The sequence below is a fragment of the Xiphophorus maculatus genome, chromosome 6, assembly GCF_002775205.1.
Source record: "Xiphophorus maculatus strain JP 163 A chromosome 6, X_maculatus-5.0-male, whole genome shotgun sequence".
Taxonomy (NCBI): Eukaryota; Metazoa; Chordata; class Actinopteri; order Cyprinodontiformes; family Poeciliidae; genus Xiphophorus; species Xiphophorus maculatus.
In genome coordinates, this window is record NC_036448.1 from 5,911,391 (window position 1) to 5,935,428 (window position 24,038).

The following is a 24,038-nucleotide window of genomic DNA, read 5'->3' on the forward strand; positions in this document are numbered from 1 at the left end:
TTCTCTGTAGTGAGAACGTTTTTGAAATCAGGTAACATTTCACCAAATGAAGTGATCAGAATTTGGCAAGGCTCTGATCGTTACCTGATCCTGCACTCGCTCCCCTCGGGGAGAGAAAAGTCCCACAGAAGCAGATCAGCTGCACTAGCCTCTGGTCCGTTAAAGGGTCCAGATCAGAGGTGACACTCTGACAGATATTGTTCTTATAATGGTCGATAGTGAGCTCCGCGATGTTCTCTGTGCGTAAAGTTGAATCTGTCTGCGCACCAAACTGGGCGTCATCACAGTCTGGATACGAAACCAGCAGACTCTGTGCTTATCCAGACGAGGGTGAGGAGATCTGATGTATTGCTTCAGTTAAGTTTTTACTGGTTTCGTTTTTAGACCACCATTAGCGTAAGCAGAGTAACTATATATTGTATATTTGTCGTTGGTCATCTGATGTGTGACTAGTTGGAGCATAAAGGTGGAGCAATTATTGTCCAGCGCACTGCGCTTGTTTCTGTCTCACGGACGTCTGTTTCTTTCCTTCAACAGCCACCTGCTTCTCCTTTATTTAAACTACAATACAAATATAAATCCACACAACTTGATCACACATTCTCTTTAGGTTTTCCCTGTGTGCTACAAACTCATTGGCTCGGGCATTAGAAGCCCGACCCGGACCAGATTTCGGGCTACAGATCTAAATTCTAGCGAAAATGCATTTTTTTTTAACCATTAATTTGATAAAGTATTGGAAGACTAAGCAATCTTATTGCTCCATTTGTGATTTGTTAAAACAGTCAGAGAAGAAGAGTCAACCTTTTCTAAATACAAGAAATTTGTCTTCAAAAGTTCCTGTGTGAAATATAAGGACCGACTTTTTAAACTGGCATCTCTATCAGCAACCATCTCTACAGTTGAACCTGATCTGATTGTCTTAAAATATATAGTGAAATGTTCACAAAGTAGGTTGAAATATTCAACAAAATGATTCAAAAAGACAGAATATTCAATTTATTCTATACATATATATATACACACATTATATATGTGTATACATACACCTCTCATATATATACTGTATATATATATATTCACACACACACGCCCACACACACACACATTCTCATTTTTGTCACCACCCGCCCCCCTCGAGATAGCCCTTCCCCTCATGCCCCCCAACTTTAAAAGTCTAGCTCCGCCACTGGCAGCAATGAACCAGGAATAGCATTATTACCTAATGTCATTTTAATAACAGACACATAATCATGAGTCAGCAAAAGCCTGTAATACTCACCTATGGACCCCTTGAAGCCGCCGCGTGCAGGATCCCGCCCCCACCTTTTAGTGGAGGGCAAAAAGCCGCTCGCGACCATTGGTTTTAGCTGTTATCAATAAAGGCCCTAAATCTTAAATGTACCCCTGATATATAAGGTCAGGAAAAGGTTTTCAGTAAAGTGAGGGAGAGTGAAGCAGCTCAGTTATGGCTGCTTGTCTTTGGCGACCGTAACAACAATTTCCTCACAAATTGTTGTGAGGAATTTAGTTGTGTTTCGGTTTTCAAGCGCGAAATTCCCGGACATGAACAATAACACGCAGGGGGCTCCATACCTGGTGAAGACCTCATATGCTAGTCAGTGAAGTCTCCGTGTAATATCACAGAAAGCTTCTGACAGCCCGCTTGGAACCGCAGCTATTCGGCAATACGGCAAAAAAAACGCCCATGTTTGACGAACCCTTCGCTTCTCCCCGGCGTGTCCTCGCTACACGTTTGGCCCTTAGGAGGATGAGCCTGGAGTTTGTGAACCTGTAAGGCAAACACCGAACACTGGCCAAATTATCCAAACAAAGCAGAATATTTGTCCTCCTCCTCCTCTTCCTCTCCCTCCCCCCCCCCCCCCCCCCCCCCCCCGGCTGCAGACGGCCGGCGTGTTCCTGCTAGGATCCACAGCGCTGCCGCGGGGCGGCTCGCGGAGGGACGGCGGGTGAAACGGCCTGTAAGGCCCGGCGCTCCTGCAGCCGCCGCCGAGGAATGCGAGCGAGGAATTTACGGCACCTACCGGAGATGCTTCTGCTCCATGTGGTTTTCAGCTCTGAAAGCACTAAAACTCAACCTGCCCATTCACAGTGCTGAGTTATGAACTTGGAAAAGACATTTGTCTTTAAGTGTGTCGAACGAGCTCTGCTTGAATTTCAGCCATAACTCAGAGGAGACCCCACTTAGAAAAATAATTACGGGGCCTCGCAGAAGTATTCACACCCCTTTTGACTTTTTCCCCCTCTCTCCACACATTACAAAGAAAACTACAAAGCTTTTTATTTTATTTTATGTTACAGGTCAAATCTTATTTGGGTATTATTTCAAAGTGGAAAGATTTTAAAGTGTAATGAAAACTACACATGTTTTTAGGTTTTGTTACAGATACAAATCGGTAAAGTTTTTACTTTGATTCTCCTAAATAAAATGTAATGTTACTAGCAGAACAGATATACAGCAAGAGCCACAATTGAGTTGTTTAGATCAGAACAGATGAATGGCCCAGTTAAAGCCTAGCCCTAAATCAAACTGAGTATCTCCTGTAAGACTTTTACATTAGTGCCCAATATACTTGAGCTTGACTTACAAATAGGAACGTGTAGGGCCGGACACAATCAATAACAATATATATAGCAATAGAATCGATAATACATCATTACAGAATATCGAATGTATATAGAATATTCACTGAGCTCCGATCCAGAATTGAACAGCTTTCTGGGGGATGTAGGCAGAGGAAAATTGTAGCTGCTCAACCTCTCACAGCAATCAGCAGCATCAACTAACTCACTCACTCTTTGGTTTCCTAGCAACAACTTGTCGATTAACTTGCGCAGCAGCAGTTTCAGGTTTCCTTGCCTCAGAGCTGCTTAAAAATAATCAACAGCGGCGTGGAGAGACCGCTGGATCAAACTGGAACGCCACCGGTGTGGCAGGATTTAGGACATTTAAAACTAAAGACTAATCGTAATTATTGAAACGCTTATATTGCGATATGTTTTTCCAGCACTAGGAATAGGTTAAAAAAAAACGTTAGTCTCGAAATAAATTTTACAAGAGGCCGCATGTCGTAAACACGATGGGAAATCCATTAAAATGCACGCAATCATTCTACACGTCTGGATGAAGATGTGTCGAAGATGCATTTATTGTGAATTGTTTATGTGTGTATTTGTGATCCTAATTGAATGTATCTACAAACTGAACGCGGTTCCTCTCTGAACAGCTGGTTTTTACTGAAATCCATACCTTAGTCCCCCCCCCCACCCCAGCCCCTCCTGCAGAAAAACAGCGGGATCTCCTGCCTGACATGAGCCGTCGTTTTGTGGTTTTTAGCAACCGTGTTATTACGCTCGTAAATTTCCAGAATCCCCTGATAAAACATGGATTATTATTTGCTGACACCATTCTTAGTGATGCCGCAAGATCCGCAAGAATCGCGCGGCTCATGCCGAAAATATGAGGCCACGCTTAAGCGGCTTCGCGCAGACTGACAGAATCACTTTCTAGTAAATCTAATGACTGGGTTTGCTGATATTCTTTGGAGTGGACTCGTTTTTCACATCCAGAGGTACTTGCTGCAGGACTCTCTCTGCGAGGCAGGACTCTGCAAGGAAAGGCTTGCAGACTGTTGCAGCGAGGCGATTGGCCGGCGTGAGGGCCAATAGTCTGCAGAGCTGAGTGTTATTTGAACTCTCCTCAGACAGAACAGTAAAACCAGACAACATCATCTGACTTTTCTAAAATTATTCCCTGGTAAGGTTCAGTTTTTATTTGCTCCTGAGACTCCAAAAAAAAAAAAAAAAAAAAAAAAAAAGGAGCAGTGGACATAATTTATATATATTTTCCTTGTCTATAAAGAATGAGGATCTACCGTTTGTGGACGTCTTTGGGAGTCTGTTGATGCACCTGTTGACAGAGGACAAACCCTTAGTGTTTAAGAATGGACAAATTTGCAGCGATGAAGACTGATGATGCTCAGTTTTGTTTGGACAACTACAGAAGAGTTGAAGACAGGACCGGGCCGAACTGTGAAGACTCACCTCAGACGAGCTTAACAGACGGACAGAGCCCAGACATGCAGCAGGCCGAGAAAATCTCTGCCATGAAGTACAGAAGATGCAGGTAAGAATCTTTTCTTAAAGAATTTTTTTTTTAATTCTTTAAATTTTGGACTTCAAAAAAACAAAAACGACCTGATTTATGGAAGTTCCAACCTAAAACAAAAAGATATATGGCATGAAGTATTTGTCTTGTAGCTCCCCCAGGTCTCGTCTCGGTGGGGTGAAAGCTCGTCACAAAAGGCAGGTGCTCCAGGACATGGCTCGGCCGCTGAAACATTGGCTGTACAAGCACCGGGACAACCCTTACCCAACAAAAACCGAGAAGGTTCTTCTCGCTCTGGGTTCACACATGACACTAGTGCAGGTGAGACCGTCTCGTCAAAGGACTGCTTTTTTTTTTGTTTTTTTGTTAGGGCTAGTCATACTGATCGATCCAAGTGATGTCTGTGCAAGGTTTCCAACTGGTTTGCAAACGCCCGGCGAAGGCTGAAGAACACGGTGAGGCAGCCAGACCTGAGCTGGGCGCTGAGGATCAAGCTCTACAATAAATACATCCAGGGAAATGCTGAGAGGCTGAGTGTGTGCAGTGACGATACAAACTCGGACGGTGAGGCTTTAAGATTAATGGTTTGACATAAATCAGTCTTTTCGTTTCACTAGTCAAGAGAATTCTAAGAGTTAGGTCTGGACCAGTGGCCCTCAAGGGCCGATGTCCTGCAACTTTTAGATGTCCCTCTTCTTCACCACACCTAGCCTAAGAGGCGTGAGAGAGATTGACTGCATGTTAATGAGGCAGTTTCACTGTTTACTTCAAGTGTGTAGGACAAGGGACACGTCTAGAAGATACAGGACTTCAGCCCTCGAGGAATGCAGTTCAGAAAGTCTAAACCTGCCGCTTTGTCCACTAAATCTCTCTTGTTAGGAAAAATTGCAGTGACGGTTTTGTTTCCTCCTCTCTAGACGAAGAGTGCACCCTACCGACTCCAACGGCCCAATCAAACTTTGGCGGCTCGTCTTACCGCCGAAGCCTGCTTGAGAAACAGGCCAGCGTCCTCGCCGGGACAGACTTCTCCAACGAAGACGACGGCACGTCTCCTCCGTCCAAGTACAAGAGTAGCTTGCTGAACCGCTACCTGAACGACACCCTGCGACACATGATGGCGGCAAAGGCTGACGCCATTGCCTCCGCTCATGGGAAGAGATGCCTTTCCCAATCGTTCAGCTCCAACGAATGCGATCGAGATGTTGTCTCGCCGGATTCTTCCTCCGAAGCAGAGGCCAACTTCATCTACAGCACGGGTGAGAGATTGTTGGCCTGCTAAAAGCTCTCGGCTATTAAGAAACGATTTCTTCCAGGAGACGTGAACTCTGTTGAAGGTTTCAATTTTACCCAGTTGTAACGTAATGCATCAGTTCAACACTGAAACTCACCGGAAATTGTAAACAACCATCCTCCAATGCGAAGAGAGACAAACCAAACGAAGCTAATGGTAATGCTAATTCAATATTTGGAAGTGGGTCCAACACAGACTCGACAGCTTTGTTCACCTCCTCCGCTCCCATTGCTAAAACTACAGACAGACAACGATACTAGAACTTCGCAGAAAAATGTCGTCCTTGTTCACAACCGGTAGAAATTTGACTCTGCTGTAAGCAAGAGTTGAATCGAGTGGAGTAGCGCAGGAAGACAATGGCCAAGCTAGTAAGAGATGGTTGACCTTGTAGGAAGATGTTATATACATCAAGGTTGATGAAGAGAAACAACAGGGGCCCTCCGGCTGAAGAAATAATAAAGACATCTTCCTCGTTAATTAAAGATTAACGATGAATGCAAAGCACACTGGCAGTTTTACTACCCTGTTTCCTCGCAGCTCCATTTTAAAACACCACAGTGTGCAGTAAAATAAGAACACAGCAAACAGAAACCTCCAACTTGGCTCCCGAGGGCGATCTGACATTAATAAATCTCTGGCGTCCGTCTGTAAGTCAGAAGCTCGGCGAGATTCAATCATAAATGCAACGGCGAAACAGAGGGGGGGGGGGAGCTTGACACATGGTTACCTTCTCAGACTTACGGGGAGCACGGCGCACTGGCACGACTCAAAGCCACCCGAAGGAGTCAGCCAAAGCCTCTGCAAAGATCACTAATAAAGACTCACGCAGATGCTGAAATCCTACATTTAAGAATTGGAAGGGGCTCTCGTTGGCTGCCACCGAACACCACAAATATCATTTCCATATACTTAGAATGTGCCATTTGTTCCACTTCGACTTCTAGCCTTGGTGGAAATGTCCAGTCCGGCCTCAAGGACAATTACAGCATGTCTGAGACTTTATTTCTCCCAGGGTGAGAAGTGGAAACATCAGCCTGGGTGTAGAAAGGGAACAGTCTGTCGGCAACAAAAAAAACAAAAAACGCTGAAGACAGACAGATTGTAGAGTAAGTGCTGCAGCAGCCACACAAATGTGAGGCAACACGCTAATATTTACTTGGCTTGTTCTAGCAGTCTGTGAGGATGTAGCTGTGTGCCTTGGCAGTCTGTATCTTCCATGTGTTGCTTTCCTGCTCAAAAGCAGTTTCATTTGCGTCGCATTAGAGGAGTTGTGTGTAGCGTTTCTGTGATCACTTCCACTCTGTAGCACCTCTACATTCGTTTCACTCCAACACTAAGGACGGCGCTGCCTAATTACTCCTGGCAACAAAGAAGTTCCAGCCTCGCAAAGTTACTTAAGGAATGTTTTTTTTTAATAGTTCGAGTAAAACTTGTGTGTGTGAAAAAACACACAAGTAGGACGTAGGTTAGCAATTAAACAGGAGAAAAGTTTAACACCCGAACACAAACCTTCTGCGGTTGCATAGGCTCACGAAACGAGAACGTCACGTTCATTTTAAAGGCTCGTCATGAGCTGAAAGTAAAAAAATGCAGGGGTTTCGTTTATGTTTTTGCTCTGTCAGGAGTTGTGTCCTTCTCTTAGTGGTTTTATCTTCCTGCTATCGGTTAATCAGCGCACCTGTTACTCATCCCGTGATCACTCTGCTAGTTTGCTTGGTTCATTGTCAGCCAGAACCCTGCCAGTATCATTACCGGCATATTGCCCCCTGCTTACCTTTGCTTTTGGGGTGCTGCGTTTTCAGGCGATTTTTGCATTTTCTCGATTCTCTCGGACAACCTCGCAATTTTGCATTGAAGCTACTCTCTCAGACATCTGCTTCTGGAGTCTGTCTGCACTTGGATTCATTTGAGCTGCTCCGTTAGGACAGGAAAATACCTGGAACTCTATAGTTTATTGTAGAGTTCATATATTTATTATATAGATCTCTAAGATCCCCCTAAGAGTTTCAATGGTTCAGTGGTGCATCCAGTACAACAAAATACAATGCAATCAACAATTGAAAATCATCCCACAGACACTTAAATAAGATTATTCATTAAAACTAAGACTGTAAATCATTGATGTCACTTTTAAACTTTGCTTAATCTCTACTGCTTTTTAGAAATGTTTTGAACGGAAAGCTAAGCTGTGATTGTGAGAAATTCATTATAATTAACATTCCAGGAAAGCAGGTCTAATGAGTATAGCTTTACCTTTTCTAGAATTACTTTATAAGTACCTTCTTACAAGCAGAGAGGCCAGGTTTTGGATGAAAAATACGGTAAGGCATACAAATGATGCTAAAGCGTCCATTAAACAAGGCCAGAATGACAACAAAAATGGGGTTTTACAGTTTTCCTTGTCATGGTTTGATTTCAGGAGGTCCTGACAAAAACCATCTCTTGGTGTTTTAAGAAAACTGGGTCTGCAGCCATTAAACTGGCAGAGCTGCCTTTTCAGTTTGTTTTTAAGCCCAAACCGTATCTTAAAACAGTCACAATCTGGCTGCAGTCTTTAGCTAGCTATACTTAGCTGCGAGACTTAGCCTCTGAGATCTACGCTAAGTATTACCGTATTTCGGTGGGGTTTTTTTGCAGTTTGCCCTAAAAAAATTTTTCAAGTTTTCCCCAACATTTGCAGTTAATGTTGGGGAGTCCATCCTGAAGACAAGAAATTAGGGGAAACAATGAAGCTAGCACGCTAGCATCTGTTGTATTGTATTGTGTTTAAAGTCTAATTCCTTCCTATGTTGTCGAACCGTTTGCATTGAATTTAAAACTGGGAAGCATTGTGGCTTAAAAACCATGATAATAGGATTAGTTTTTTTGTCAGCGTAACATATTTAGAATCAGGCCTTGCTTCAGTATTATAGTGGCTGACTATATGCACAAAAAGCAAGGAAATTTGTGTTTGCCTAGTTATTCCTTCGTTTTACAATCCTTCCTCGCAAAAAAATGAAAAAGCATTCGTTTGGAAAATCTTTTTTTAATATCCAGTTAAAATGGTGCTACATATTTGAAAGGAAAATGGATTTGCTGGTTTAACAGCAGAGTTATGCGGGGAACGCGACCTGCCAAATCCACTCCATGAATCCCTCCTTCTCTATTGACTCTGGTTTGGTGTTGGATTTCAGGCTGTTTTGGACTGGAAGATGACTGGAGTTTGAAAAATTACTCGTTTAGCAAACGGAGGCCAGAACAACACAGAGTGTGTATGTGTGTGTGTGTGTGTGTGCAGACCATTATGTCCACCTCCAAATCCTGGAAGTGGCCTCTGATAAACCCCAAATCGGTGGGCGATGACATGTTGGATAGTTTGTTTTCTAAGAGTGGAGATATGGCATTGGTTGCAGTGTCTCATCTCCATATTTGAGCTGAGACGGCCTTCACCGATGACATGCGTTATTTTTTTCCCATTAGGGCGTCGCCGCCTCACACCCTCACAATACCTCCACAAAGAGCTGATTGGCATTGGCAGAGAGGCCTTGGCAAGCCTTTCATGGGTGCTGCCAATACACTCAACTCTGCTTATTAACACACAAATGCATTTTCCTTACAAACGTGGCCCCGCTTAAGGGGGAAATAAACAGGCTCTCCAACAGTATAATATTAATTGCCAAGAAGCTTTGATACATCAAAGAAATAAATTGACCAAAGGCAAATTTCATTGCTCTTTGTGCTAAGCTTAGTTAAACTTGTATAGGAATACTGGAGTCAAAGGAGAGTTTCTTTTAAGCTAAAAAGAACTGGACACTTGAGATATTTATTAGAGATTCAGATACAAGAGACATTATTTCTTCTGCCAGCACAGATAAAATACACCGGATTTTGTCTGGAATATTTTTTATTAACTTAATGAAGAGAATGCTTTGTTCATGTAAATTGTCACTGCGCTTGTGAAGCCGTATGATAAATGATATCCACCCATCCATGGGCTGCTACCGTCCACTAGTAGTCATTAGGCTGAAGGTTGGGTGCACAAGAGATGCTGATAATAATCATTAAAGCAAAAAAATAAAAATTATCATAATTGATTGTTTTCAATTAATGATGTTCGAATTTAATTGTAATAACAAGCTGTTGTAAATTTTGTACATATAACAACATATAAAAGGTGCTTTACATATTTTACAGTTTAGATATCCTTAGAAATCAGACAGTTTTAATAGTAGTCAAACGTCTGTAAATAGCAATGTTTGCCATGATCTTTTTTTATTTTATTTTTTCAAAATGTCAGTTGGCTCCTTCACTCACGCAAAATGCTACGATTCCCTTTGACGCTACTGGCAGAATTTAAACTATTAGCAACATTTAAGCTATTGGTTGGTTACATGCTACCAATAGCATAGCTACATGCTATTGTTGCAATAAATGCTATTGCTACCAATAGCATTTGGTTAGCTTAAATACTACTTGTAGCACTTAAGCTACTAGTGCTAATTTTACTTAATTGCTAAATTAGCTTGTAGCACTTAAGCTACAAGCTAATGTTATCTTAAATGCTAACAAACATTTAAGCTAACAATCATTTATTGGAATGCTATTTCCAACAAATGCTACTTTATTGAAAGTAGCAATAATGTTTTTATCAACTCACTGAAGGGAACGCTTTGTTCATGTAAACTGTGGCCACACTTGTGAGACCATTTCAAGCTACTTGTAGCATTTAAGCTAACATTAGCATTTTAGCTCATTTTTATAAGAAAGCTAAGAATTCCATACTAAATTGAGTATGTCTTTTTTTTAATTTATTTCTGGATTATTTTGTGCTTACCTTCTTGCTAGAATCCCCTAAACACTATTCCGCTCATTAAAGCTGCCCCTCTGGGTCATTATGGCTCCGCTGTGAAGATAAAACGGAGAGTCACGCTGCCAGAGCATGACAATCACCAGCACCGTTAATATGTTTTCAGAGTGCATGGGAGACGCTGCGGCAGCCACTAAACCTGCAGCGAGCCTGAGTTAGGTGATGCCACTGGAGTGTGTCGTACAAGTTGTCAGTCTCAAAGGAGGTAAAAGTATAAGGAATGGTTGACTGGCAATGATTTATGATTTATTATTAAGTACTGTTTACAGTGGACACTAACACCAGCTCAGTTTTACCTGTAGGGATCCCATCAGTGTGGCTGAATTTGTGTTAATTGGAAATATTTCAGGACACGGGCCTTGCTGTGTTTTTTTCACCCCTTTTTTCTCCCTCTGTTTGTCATTGTTTCAAAGTGGGGATTATGTTGCTAAAAAGACGTGTGCTCTGAGTAAAAAAAACAAAAAAACACACTTTGCACTAAAAAAAAAGGAGAATGCAGCTCAGACAAAAAAAACAAACAAAAAAAACTGGTCACATTCAACCGAATGGAGTTTGTCAAGCTTCCTTTTTTATGTTTATTTAACTTGATGACTTAATAAACTTAGTAAATTAACTTTGCATAAACTTAATATGATTACCCGCGAACAATCAACAACATATTTAAGTTGGATCACATTAAAGGTTTATGTAACGGTCTTAGGGAGTCTGAATGTTGTTCTTCTACAACAATCAGAGATTCCTTTAAAGTACATTTTCAGATTCATCAAGCTGATATTTAGTAATTGTTTATTCTATTTTCTCATTGTCTCTGTAGGAATCTATTTTAGTCTATATCTTGATGTACGTTAAGACAGATATGGATAAATATTTTTGGTTCTGTCCCGCTAAGTATCAGAGTGTATCAGAATCTGCCTTACAGAGATTGTTAAAGTAATGTTTATCAGATCGTCCATTTTGTCTGTATTCTGAAAGCCTACTTCTTTATGGCGTACCTCTGGGCTTTGTTTTGAGACCCTTAGTCTTTCTGGTTTCTGTTTCGATTTTTTTATTTATTTATAAAACACAGTCATACATCAGACAGGTACATTTTTTTTATTCTTTATTTGTGTGAGAGTTTATGTATTTAAAAAGCTGCAGCAGGTAAATTGCCGTTTGTGGCCGTGGAAGCGGAACAGGTGCGCACAATGTTTATATTTCAAAGACCAGAAGAAGTTAAACAGATATTTGCTACTTGTGCGCCAGACTGCAGCTTTATGAGCTTTATAACGCTACGATCTATTGCGCTTACATTTTCATATTGATTAAGATGTATACCCCACTGGAAACAAAGCCCTGATTGGATTCATTGCTAACTTATAAAATTAAGTTGTCACTAATTCCCTTTCGCATAATGAAACTCACCAGAGGTAAAAACCAAGTTTTTTCCCCCTGCCAATAAATATAGCAGAGGTACAGAGCTACTTTCTTGGCAGGGGCACTTTATGGCTTAGGAGGGACATGGTGAGGGATGTTCAGTAGCAAAGCAAAAAAGCATAACACACAAAAGTGATTTACTATCAGCAAGAAGTTACTTTTGGCTCAGGTCTGCGGTATGTTTCAGACTGTTAGCGCCGAAAGGCTTAGCTTCAGCATCTAATTTCTTTTTCTATTGGACTCTGAAGAAAAATCGGTTTTGGCCACTATCTATGTGCTCAAACCTAAAATAAGGCTGTAATCCAAAGCAAAGATGGAAAACATATTCTACAAATATCGCGCATGTATGCACAGACCGCAAACAGAAATTGCAGGTTAGAAGCAACGTAACATTGGTTATGGTCTCTCTCTCTCTTCCTCTCTGTCTCTTCTTTTCCTCTCGTCGGCGCTCATAAAAAACGTCTTCGAAGCCCCTTTGGAGAACAACTGATCCTTAGTTATTCAGGAGATACAGCCAAGGCATCCAGCATTGATTTCTGAAATGTTTAGTGCTTGTGCTTGAGCTGAGATAAAGACCTGCAACCCGAGACAATTGACTGAATATTTGAAAGGAGGAATTAAGTTCCAATGTTTGACAAGAGCACGAACACATACCGAAAGGATTTGCACCAAACATTTGAATAATTGCTTGGACACATGCAGAAAAATGAACCAGTTTCACACAAACATGCTTGATTTTACAAGAAGCACACGACAACCTAATAATCTGGTAAGTAGCTTTGTGGTACATTTGCTAAGTTTTCCATGTTTTTATGTTTTTTTTTACAGATACAACTGACGACACTTCAGTTAAAAGTTGCAGGTTAGTACCGTAATTCATATCTCATGACCTTGGCAATGCGGCTTGTACTTTTTCATACTTAAAAAAACAACAACAACAAAAAACTCTGCTTCCAGTGTTGAAGACCTTTCAAAATAAATTCCTCTTTTATTGCAGAAGCATAACCTCACTGTTAATTTTAGCAAAGTTAAACCTTAACCTTGAGTAGGTCGATTGATTCAATGTTAAAGGGACAGCATTATCAAAAATCGACTTCTTTTAACATCATGTTGTAATGTTATTCCCTCATCAAAAACACACCTGAAGTGTTGCCTTTGTTCTTTTATGCATGTTTAAGAAATCCTTTAATCTCCATGGCAACCATTCAGCTGTGCAAAACGTCTGGGTGGACCTAGCCCCGCCTTCGAGGACCAAGCTCCACCTCCGAGCTGAAGTTTCCAAGCTTCCGCCTCACAGAGCAGGCTCCACCCAAAAAACGTTGTTAAAGAGTTAATACAGGAGTGACGCTACGACTTCCTGAAGGCGGAGTTTCAGAAAGACCAGGACTTTTTAAAGAGACAGAGGCCTGGGTGCTGTGGTGGCGCAGGGGCAAAGCACAACCCACGTATTGAGGCCGTACCGGTGGTCGCAGGTTCGACTCCCGGCCTGGCGACATTTGCCGCATGTTTTCCCCGTCTCTCATTACCCTCTTTTCTGTTGAACTACTTTCAAATAAAGGCCACTAGAGCCAACAAAACCTTTTAAAAAAGAGACAGAGCCCCAAATTCAAGGCGTTAAATTATGCAGTCAGGATTGAGCTATAAAATGGTACTATGTGCCTGGAAAATACATAATACTAGTACTCTATAGGGAATAACTGATTTGAGCAGAATCCTTGGAGTCACAGTTATTGACACCTCTGGTGGCAATACTTAAAAAAAAAAAACTTTTGTAAGTGATTTTTGCAAAGTCTCTTCAGATTGTCCAGAGTCCTGTGGGATCTGAGGGACTGAGACAAATATTGTCTTGGAGGAAAGTTGACTTTGTGTTTCCTGTAACATTTCCATATTGTTTTGGCCATTACATGTTTTGGGTAGTTATTCTGAATGAGCCCATGGCGACGGCCCGTTAGAGACTACCAGTCCTGGCATTTGCTTTCAACGTGATAGTATTGTGGACTTCCAGGTTCTCGGTGTATGTGGAGGAGAAAAAGGCCAACAGAATCACATATTTTCCACTCTGCTCAACAGTGGGCATGAAATAATTTCCCCCATGTTTATCCTCTGTTTCACATCAAACCCACATGGAGTTTGTTGCCATTAAGCCCGAGACTTTGTTTTAGCAAAGTCCACATGTCCGTGTTTGTGTTGGAAGGACGTGTTTCCGTTTGACTCAGATTCAGTTCAAACATGCTTTACTTATCGCAAAGGAAATTAGATACTGTCAAAACTCACTATGAGCTGCTGCGGGAAAGACGGATCTCCTGCAGCAGTCAGTTTCGCAACACATCTGAAGATGCCTCTGATTGAAGACTGTTGCACGTTGTCTCACAACTTTCATAAGATGCTCATATTTTATTAATAGTTCGCAGTCAACATCGCATGGATGACACCATCAGTTGTTGGCAAGCACTGCTAATCCAACTGGTTTGCTTTTGTCGCCCCAGTTTAAATCTCTGACTGGCCGTGTGGTTAGAAAGCCGGGCTGTAATAATAATAGTAATGATAATAATAGTGAATATTATTTTTCTCTCTTCTCTTTGGACCCGCTTTTCATCCACGAAGCCTTTTTGTTCCAACTCCTCTGGGATTTTGGTTTTGAAGTTCAGGTTTTATTAGAGCTTTCGAGATGCTAACCAGCTGCTCCTGGATGTAAAAACAATACCGTTTTTTTACCACGGTTACGCATCATAACAAACTGTCCAAAAGTACAAAAAGTGAGAGGAATAATCCCCCGGCTGCACAGCATCCAAAACCAGACAGAATAACTGCCCGAACATGCAACGCCTCAACCGAGAAAATTATGAACTAAAAGTCTACAAAATGCGACTCCACCGTGAGCGGCGCATAGAAAGAGTCTAACGGTTGTTATCGAGACTTGCTATGTCGTCATTTTTTTTCGCTGTAGTTCCGTAGCAGCGGCAGCGGCAGTAGGCTTTGGAAATGTTTTATTACCTCCTTCATCATGTTGCTCACCGCATGTGATGGCAAGATAAATATGGCTCTTCGTTCAATCTAGTGGTCAGTTGGTAAAAAAAAAAAAGAAAGAAAGAACGGGCCTCACATCATATTTATAGTCCATGAGAACGGAAAATTGTGGATTACGGATTACACTACAAAAACATGACATCTCACCGAGTGTTTCTGGTCTAGTTCTGAGTGCAAGTACCTCAGTACACTTTAAATAAAACAAAACCAGCTTACACACGACTTTTCAGCAAGAGATATGATCTTGTTTTTAAGTCAATAAAACCTTAATTTTGACAAAGAAGTACTACTGGCAGATTATTTCACTTATAATATAGATTTTTAAATAGATTTCAAGCTTTTATTATTTGTTTATACAGCTATCAATGGCCTTGACCATCATCATTTATAAGAGTTGCTTAGCCTTGAATGTAATTTTTGCAAAAAAAAAAAAAATATATATATATATTCTATACTTTTGTTGAAACTTTCATTATACTGAGACAGAATCGTATGAGACAGATAATCTGTGAAAAAAATGTAACTCCTCTTCCTGCTCGCAGTGCTAACTAGAAACAGCCAATCAGAGCCAGGGGGCGGGTCTTAGCAGCGTCGATCACCTTTCGTCTGGCGCTGCTCATCGCACTTCCCTCTCCTCCACTTGTTCTCTGCTATGCAAGGATCAGCTTTTCTCCGTCAGCAGATCCCGTCCTGAATGCTAAGGCTAGTTAGCATGGCCATTGATGACGGCAGACAAGGGTTAAGTTGTTTCTCTGCCATTAACGCATTTAGCAGCGCATACACGTGGTTGATTGAGGCTCCGATTGGTTGATTTTGGTTGTTGCGTCTCTTCAGACGGCAAAAGCAGCTCAGAGGGAGGGTGGAGAAGCTAAATCTCTTCACAGATTATCTCTCATATTATACAATCATGACATGGTGATTGATTTAACAAATATATAAAAATATACTTTTTATAAAGGTTACATACTGCACCTTTAAATGTGTGGTGACACTTTTGGCTTTATTTGTGCCTGTTCTGTGTTGCTTTGCTGTGTTTTCTTCTTATTTATTTTCTTGTTGCTATGTTTTTCATGTTCTTTTTGACCCTGTAAAACATTTTTGGTCTCCCATACTGTGGTTGTGTAAAGTGCTATATGAATTATTGACTGATAAAATGTTTTTCTAATGTGATGCCAGTGGAACAGCTTTTTTTTTTGTTTGTTTTATTGTCAACACAGAGGAATACATTTTTGACTTAAATGTTGAAACAAGCTATAATATATTTCTGAAAAGTTCCTTGTAAGTTGGTTTTGTCTTTAAGTGTACTTTAGATATTTGCACTAGAAACTAGACTAAAAAATACTTGGTAAGATTTTGTGTTTTTGCAGTGTAGAAGTTCCTAGAAACACACACGAAATTAAAACAGCAACATTAAAAAAAAGAAGAAAAAAAAAAGCTTTGGCTACAGCTGAATAAAGGTGCTCAGATTAAATATATAATTTTCCTCAATGCTGCTGCAATAAAGTTTTTTTTTTTTTTATGGCGAGTGGCACGAATAAAGTACAACCTCACCTGGCAGCTCTAACTCATCTGGATCTCACTGGCTGTTTGTGCACAGGGGCCAGCCGCGGAGCCGAAACCCACCGAGAAAAGACGGCCAGGGCTGGAGGGAGATCCACGCCGCCGTGGCTCTCACCAGCCTGGCCCAGGGCAAGGCGGCTCAGAGCGCCGGCCCGGCACCCGGCGCCGCCACGGGCCAGAGCCGCGCCGCGGAGCCCTCCTCCGCAGCGAAGGCCAGCCTCACGGGCAGGCTGTGCGTGACGGGAGCCGTGTCGGCCCTGAAGCAGAGCGCGGGGACCGCCCTCACCAGCCGCATCATCCAGAAATCGTCTCATATCTCCGAGGTCCAGACTGTCAAAGCCCCCCTGGCAAACACCGGGTAGGCACTGGATGCCGTGTTCCACTCGCCGCCAGCCAAAGTGCCTCGCAGTGTGCACGGTGTGCAGGCCTGACGTTTTACACCTTTAACACATTTCTAATTATGTTATATACTGTAACATCTAATTAGTACCCCGAAGAGTGAATCCAATTAATGTCTGCTTGCTTTGCTACGCCCTACATGACCTTCGTTTTTCCATAACTTATAAGAACTGTCCAGACACCGGAGAATCCTCCCGTGATGAAGTTGTACAGCAGCCGTTTGAATAAAGCCAATGTGAAAGCGCCTGGCCTGCCTTTTTTTATCCTTCTGCTTTAAATCATCACTTTACAGGGGCTGAGACAACCTAATTATGTTCCACGGAGCTGTACTTAGTGGTAGGTTTCATGTGCTTTATGGTCTTTCATTTTGAAAATGCACCGTGGAAAAAAAAAAAAAGAAAAAAAAAAAGATGGCACACCAAGAGGAGTCCGAACACGAAACACAGAGGTCAGAGAGAATCAACTGGGATAAAAATTGGCAGACACTGGCTGCTGTTGTTCTTCGTTGCTTTCGCCAGTAGTAACATCCGGGCTGTTGATCACGTGACTCGTGTGACACGACAAAAAAAAAAAAAAAGTGTCTTCATTGCAGTTTTGCGAAATTCCTCGCTTGTAATCAGAGTCAGTAAGAGTTGTGACTTCTGTAATGTAGCTATTTCTTACTGAAATCTCCCATTTTATGCTTCCTTTGATATTTTCTCATGTTTTCCTCTTTTATTTCAGTGTTTTAAATATGCAGGACTGTTTAATAGCAACTATATCCAAATTTAATTTCCTTTGACTAAAATTCGGAACTTGCAAAAACCAGATGATTTATGGATGGACTGATAGATTAATGAACGATGGACGGATAGAGTGATGCTCCGAAAGTTGGACTGATTGATTTATGGACGGATCTACGCTTTAAATTCGGATGGACAGAGAAACTGACAGACTGGCACGTTATTGTATTATGGAAAAACTGACAAATAGACGGAAAGATCAATAAACAGATGCATGGTTTAAAGTCTCTCCGTCCAATAATTTTCAGAAAAACTAATGAATGTCTGGATTAATGGATAGATATCACTTCTAGACAGTGGCATAAGGAAAAAAGTCTGGAAATACATTTTTCCAAACTCAGTTTTATCTATTCCCATCCCAACTTGGAAAACACTGCCATACTTTCCCAGGCTGCATTGGAAACATTAAAGCCATGTTACTTTTCCACTGCTGCAAGTATTTCTGAATTATTGTTGTTTTTAGTCATCTATCTTGGATTTTCAACATGTGCTACTTTTGCTCTGCAGACTTTTTTGGGGGGTGGGGGGTTGGGGTGAATTATTATTATTTTTTCCAAGAAATATTTTCATTCTTACATCCAGTCGTCAACAACGTGCTACGCCAGCTATCAAACAGCAAACACACAATTATTGGAGCCGAGAGATCCCATCTTCAGGTTTCCATTTATTTAAGTTCAAAACAAATCAAATGTTACTCGACTGCAGCTCTTAGTGTTAAGGCAGGTCTCAGATCGACGTGTGACAGTACATGACTCAAAAGCACAACCAAGCAACAGCAAAAAAACAAAGAAGATTAAATTCATTTCTTCTCCCAGGGAACAGTAACTAGGAATAATAAAGTATTAATTAAAGCTGGAATGCAAATACATAAAGGAGACGGAGGGAAAGAGTGCTTGTTCTCACTCTATGGTTGACAGATGCTAATTGCAAAGGAAGCACTGCAAAACTAAAACTCACCAGAGGTGGAATTAAGCTGGACAACAGAGGCTGATAATGCTGAGAAAATAGCATTAAAGCAATAAGTGGGAATATTTTGTAGCAAGACGTAACGATGTGGAGACAGGAGTGTAAAGACGGGGGGCAAAAAAAATAAATAAATAAAAAGGCAGTAACTGGGCTAAACTGTTTAATGAATCATTTCAGAGAATTCACAGGGCTGAGGCGTAATAAAGTCGGGAATCTGAAGGGAATCGGACGTAAACTAGGAGATTACTTTTTTTTTTATTGCTTAGGATTAAATATTTAGAATAAAACCTGAAGCGCCACCTAAAATCTGATTATGTTACAGGCACAATGCTGGTAAAGTAATGCCGAACTGAACAACTGTTGCTAATGATGGCGAGCCGCCCCAGACGTGTGCCGCTGCGACGCCCTGGGCACGTCTCGTTTTATTCGAAGACACCATTCCACCGCTGACCGAAAGCCGATTGATGCGCTCGCTAACCAAACATGATAAAGAGTCGAAATAAGTGATGATGTTTGAACAGTAATTGTGCAAAACTGCAAAGTTCGTTCAGATGACGGAGCTCCCAACAATTAACTTCCTTTTCTTCTTCCGCCCCTCGTTAGTTCCGTTTCTCTGGTCCGATGCGTTTCCCCGTCAGGTCGCCGTTTCCGTGGTTTCTGTCGGTTTCAGGGTATGGAGCAGTAGCCGCCACACGCCCGTCCCCCGCCCTGCTCCTGCTGCCCCAGCTGGACCTTCTGACCCTGGTTGTCGCTCTCCCAGAGCCCCGGAGTCTGGAGGATCTTCTCCACTAGCTCCTCGAAGGCACACTGGACGCCATCTTTGGTCTTAGCACTGGCCTCTGAACAAAGACGGGATTAATGTGGTCAGGGAGGTAAAAGTGCTACAGAAGAAACAAAAAGTAACGATGACACAAATGTCACTTCAGGTCTAAAGATTTTGTTTAAAAATCGTAACCCTACTTATTGGTGAGCATTTATTTTAGCGTTTATCGCGATAAATTTCTTGTTGTGACAAGAATCTTGATTTATTGTTGTTTAATGGTGTTAAAAAAAACAAACTGTCCCTTACTATTTTCTCCACTGTTCAATAAGAGTATTCATAAATTTAAAAGCAAATGATTAAATGCAGTTACTGTGTGCAGTTTAGTGACACAAATCACACTTCTCATGTCAGAATGTGACTGGTGTTAAAAGCTTTTCTGCTTCAATTACAGTGAACCCTCGTTTTTCGCGGGGTTTGGGTTCCAAAAAGAACCGTGATAGGCGAAATCCGTGAAGTAGTTACCTTTATTTTTTTTACAATTATTATACAGCATCAAATACTCTACATTGAAACCAAAGAGCAAAGCCTGTTTTCAGGCCTAAGTAATTTGTTTTAACAAATAGAACGCTTTCCTACAAATAATTACAGTAAAATAATCATTTTAGTCATCAATACGAAGTACAGTAGGACAAATTGTGACTCGCGTATTTCACTGTTCCTCTGACTGTGACGCTGCGGCCTGACTCCGCTCTCTAGTGGCTTTTTCTTCTGCAGCCTGCGGTGCAGGTGTGTTTTTTCGAGAGAAGAACATAGTTATCGGTAGCTGTTGTTGTTGCTTTTTTTTCTTCTGGGCAAAAACATTTGCCAAAATTTGCTGCATTACGTATATTTAAATACCGTAACGTTATTGGCACACGGGTAGAGAAGAAGCACGGAGACTGTTTAGCCAATCAGGACGCAGAACACAATGTACTGTGAGAAAAAAAAAAAAACTGCACAAAAAAAATCGGCGAAGCAGCGAGGCCGTGAAAGGTGAACCGCGTTGTAGCGAGTTTTCACTGGACACACCCCGCAATCTTTTGCTGCATCGTCACAAGAAACATGAACACAAACGGCAAAAAGATGGAAATAAACATTTGTTGTTAATCGGCTCAGTTTTGCTTAGCGGACCAATACCGATCTGTAAAAAATTACCAATACCGATGTTGATGCCAATATATTGTGAATCCCTAGTTCATGTCAAATTCTTCACATCAGAACTAAGAAATTGGGATTAGCCAGGAGAAATCGGTTCATTTCTATTTCCATCCAACGACAGGAAGGATTTTTCTTGAATTTGCTCATTTTTTGTGACAGTTCTGTAACTTCAGGACTGTTTTTGGAGGAAACATTGCTCTTATTTTAATATGAAGATTTCATTGTTTAGATATTCCACTTTTCAATTTCTTCTCCTTCTAAAGAAAATCTGGACCAGCCAGTCATAACTCAAAGAAAACTTATAATGTCCAGGAAAACCTTTAAATAGTGCACCTCTAAATTAGGAAATAGTAATTAGAATAAAGAGCAGATTAAATCCATCATATCTTGTAATTTTGCCTTTAAACTTCTTCATTCAGTTTTTCTAAAACAAATTCTAGACAAGCTGATGAAAAGGTGGGAAGCAGGACCAGACGCCGACATGGATTTGGTCACTTAAAGCAGTTCAGTTTTAATAATAACGCCATTTTATTGTTTTTCTCGGTTGTCTGCGCCCCCCGATTTCTTGTCGTGAGCAGAGCACTGTAAAACCAGCCCAGCTAATCTGAGCTGTGTGCATGACTTCCTCTGTGACATTTAATGACAGCTGTAACTTTTAAACACAATTTGAAGAGTTTTATTGGCGCCGGCTGGAACTTTACGGCTTTCTCGCTGTAAACGAACATGACCGACAACATCTGATTCCACACTTAGGCCAGTGCTTACCAATAAAAAGCATCGAGTGTTTCCTGGCAAATTTCAGTCCTTCATTTCTGTCCACTTCACGGTCATCCTGAAACCACATCAGATGCTCAAGAACCATAAAAGAACTACTCCACACCGCACACGCACAGACCAACAGCAGCAGAGCAGCACAAAATGCATAAAACAGATATTTTCACTGCTTTTTCTTTTTTCTTTTCACCAAGGAACAATAATGCAAGTCGTCCTACGTTGAAGAAAACAGTCAAATTCAAACTTAAAATGTCTGGTTTTAGCGTTTGAGTCCGCGACCCGTTGTGCATGCAAGGACTCCAGGAAGTGACTCACCTTATCGATTTTGTTGCCGACCAGCATTTTGACAATGTCGTTGCGTGTCGAGTAGGTTTCCAGCTCGTTCAACCAGTTTTCGAGCTTCGCGAAAGAGTCGCGCCGTGTGACGTCGTATACTGACAGAAAACACGACAACAACGTGATTAGGGAGGCCCGACACGTCAGCATCAACATCGTTGTTGACTGGATTTGAACGGAAGCACAGAAGCGGACCAAGCGGTGTGGTCTTCTTTCACGGAGTCAGAAAGTTTGGGAGGTATCTATAAATGTCTGTAAATATCGGCCCAACTTTTCGCATCGGTGCATCTGCAGCTGTGTTGACATATGTTGGTATAAAAATGCTTGAGCTCTAACTTCGCTAATGCAACTTAAAAACATTTTCTCTGAAGTTTGGGCAATTTTCTTCAGTTTCAGTTTCTGTAAACCAAAAGTATAACTACAGGTTTTCTATGTGTGTGTTTTGTTTTGTTTTTAGCATAAATAAAGTCATCCTGTGAAGGCAAAAGAGGATTGCAATTATGGAACATTAGTGAATATACAGCATCATGAAGACAGAGGAACACAGCACACGGGTCAGGGAGAAAGTTGTGGAGAAGTTTAAAAGGGTTACACTGTAAAATAATGACAATTTTTCCCAAAACTGATTTGGAAAAAAAGATTTTCGTCCAGATTTCTTCCAAGTAAATCTGGAAGGAATGTCTCTTTATTACAAAACCTAAAACTAAATAAAAATGCTTTCTATAGTACATAACTTAAAAAAAGAAATAATTTCCTTGTTCAAAAAATCATGTAATTAGATGCGTTTTATTTAGCTGTACTGGGGGCATAAATGGCTTTTTGGATCGGAAAGGTTCAAGCAGTTTTAAGACTTAACGGAAGGCGGTGTATGTAAAGTTAAAGCAAAATATTATAACCAAAACACGAGGTAAACAAGTGCAGTGGATGAAAAAAAAAAACAAAAAAGAAAGCAGGAAAGTAGGTGGTAGTTTGACTTGAAAGGTATCAGCCGTTTACCGAGTATGACTCCCTGCGCGCCGCGGTAGTAGCTGGGGGTCAGCGTGCGAAACCTCTCCTGTCCAGCCGTGTCCTTAAAAAGAAAACACACCAGACTGTAAAAAGTACATTTTCCACCACTTAGTGCAATGCACTGCTAATCTCAATGATAACGTCCCCATTTACTGCTGGCCAACTCAGAAATGACCCTTTAATAAACTGATCATTGCTTTAATAGTCTTTATAAGTCCACAAAGGGATCCCTTTGTAGTCCTTGGGACATTTTGGCCTGTTGTGGGGAAAAAAAAACAAAACTCAGCAAACATTTCACCTTCTGAATAAGGATTAGTTTCTAAAATTGATTGTTAAAAAGGCGCTTCAATTCTTACTGTGACCTAGGCCACAGAGCTGCAGCTCAGCAGCTGTTGTTCCTCAACAGTATTTACTGCTGAGCAATGTCGCCACCGTGTGGAGAAAACGTTCAACTTCACCATGTTTGTGAACGTGGGCGATGATGGAGGTCATGAAGACTCACCCAAATGGCTAGCTTCGCTTTGTTTCCTTCAATTGCAAGGGTCTTTACTTTGAAGTCCACACCTTAAGAAACACGACAAAACAAACGAGAAACTGGATTTAAGAGAAAGATTGCTCGCATGAAACAGTTTCTGCATTCTACAAAGGCAAATATGAGGGTATTTATGACGGTGGAACCTATTGTGGCTGACTGCTCTGGGTCAAAAGTGTCTTCTGTGAACCTCAGCAGGAGACTGTGAGGGGAGACAAGGACACATTGGAAATGAGCAGGATAACTCATCAAGCTAGCTTTCCGTCAGGAACATAGCAACACAACAACACGTTTCTGGTACCGAATGTGCAGCATCATTCCTTCAGAGCGAAAACAAAACAAAACTTTCACAGCCGCCGTTTATAAAGTTACACGTAACAAAGTCAATAAAGCACTACGTTGTTTTTTTTTTAGCAACTTTCACTTTGTGTTAAACAAGTAGTAAACATAAAAGAATGACGTTAGCACTAAGCAGTAGCTGTCGAGCAGAGAAGAATAAACTTACGTAACGACGAGGATAATGTCAACATCAACAAGAGGCTAGCAGCTGCTAGCATACACAAACCTGGACTTCCCCACTCCGCTTTCTCCAATTATCAGCAGCTTCAGGGTGGTCAGGACGTCCTCGTCCATGTTGCCCAAGTTGGCTATAAGCGGACCTCCAGGTGCGGACGCTTGGAGCGACAAATGTTGAACTTGTTGTTTGCAGCAGCAGCAGCAGCAGGCGGCTTTCGGCTACGATGACAGCTGCCCGCTGCCCGCGCGACTTCCGCCTAATCTGCTGCGGCGCGCGTGACGTCGCCGAAGTTCACGAGGACTCGGCTCTAATACAAAAAAAATAATAATAATTCACTTGTTTAATACCGACAGTCTCCTCCTACCCGCATTGGCAAATGATATTTAAAACGATTTCACTCTTTTGCCGTTTCATGAATCCAATAAATTATTTTTGTTCTATTATAATTAGCTCGCTCAAAATTATTCGGGTTAGGTCAGGGGTCAAAATCAGTCGTGA

At 41.4% G+C, this 24,038-nt stretch overlaps 2 protein-coding genes across 2 annotated transcripts; one reads left to right on the forward strand and one right to left on the reverse strand.

The window, feature by feature from the left end:
- The first annotated feature begins 3,846 nt into the window (after nucleotides 1–3,846).
- LOC102228760 (homeobox protein Mohawk-like) lies at nucleotides 3,847–16,983 on the forward strand. The gene is made up of 6 exons (XM_023335126.1): nucleotides 3,847–4,147; nucleotides 4,282–4,450; nucleotides 4,540–4,693; nucleotides 5,047–5,385; nucleotides 12,508–12,541; nucleotides 16,304–16,983. Exons 1-6 carry the CDS (start codon nucleotides 3,966–3,968, stop codon nucleotides 16,626–16,628), a joined length of 1,203 nt encoding a protein of 400 aa, XP_023190894.1. The 5' UTR covers nucleotides 3,847–3,965; the 3' UTR covers nucleotides 16,629–16,983.
- Nucleotides 16,984–18,096: 1,113 nt separating this feature from the next.
- LOC102227378 (ras-related protein Rab-18) lies at nucleotides 18,097–23,811 on the reverse strand. Its single transcript, XM_005813490.3, has 7 exons — nucleotides 23,589–23,811; nucleotides 23,170–23,225; nucleotides 22,994–23,055; nucleotides 22,480–22,552; nucleotides 21,463–21,581; nucleotides 21,139–21,205; nucleotides 18,097–19,252 (listed from the first exon to the last, which is right to left on the reverse strand). Exons 1-7 carry the CDS (start codon nucleotides 23,654–23,656, stop codon nucleotides 19,080–19,082), a joined length of 618 nt encoding a protein of 205 aa, XP_005813547.1. The 5' UTR covers nucleotides 23,657–23,811; the 3' UTR covers nucleotides 18,097–19,079.
- Nucleotides 23,812–24,038: the final 227 nt, after the last annotated feature.

Bases quoted from the DNA above. Each gene is read 5' to 3' on its own strand.
- LOC102228760 (XM_023335126.1), top strand. From the start codon at position 3,966: ATGGACAAATTTGCAGCGATGAAGACTGATGATGCTCAGTTTTGTTTG. The intron at 5,386-12,507 runs GTGAGAGATTGT...TTTTTTTTACAG, and splicing joins CAACTTCATCTACAGCACGG to ATACAACTGACGACACTTCA. The intron at 12,542-16,303 runs GTTAGTACCGTA...GTTTGTGCACAG, and splicing joins ACTTCAGTTAAAAGTTGCAG to GGGCCAGCCGCGGAGCCGAA.
- LOC102227378 (XM_005813490.3), bottom strand. From the start codon at position 23,656: ATGGACGAGGACGTCCTGACCACCCTGAAGCTGCTGATAATTGGAGAA. The intron at 23,226-23,588 runs GTTTGTGTATGC...CTCCCCTCACAG, and splicing joins AGCGGAGTGGGGAAGTCCAG to TCTCCTGCTGAGGTTCACAG. The intron at 21,582-22,479 runs GTAAACGGCTGA...GTTTTCTGTCAG, and splicing joins CGCGCAGGGAGTCATACTCG to TATACGACGTCACACGGCGC.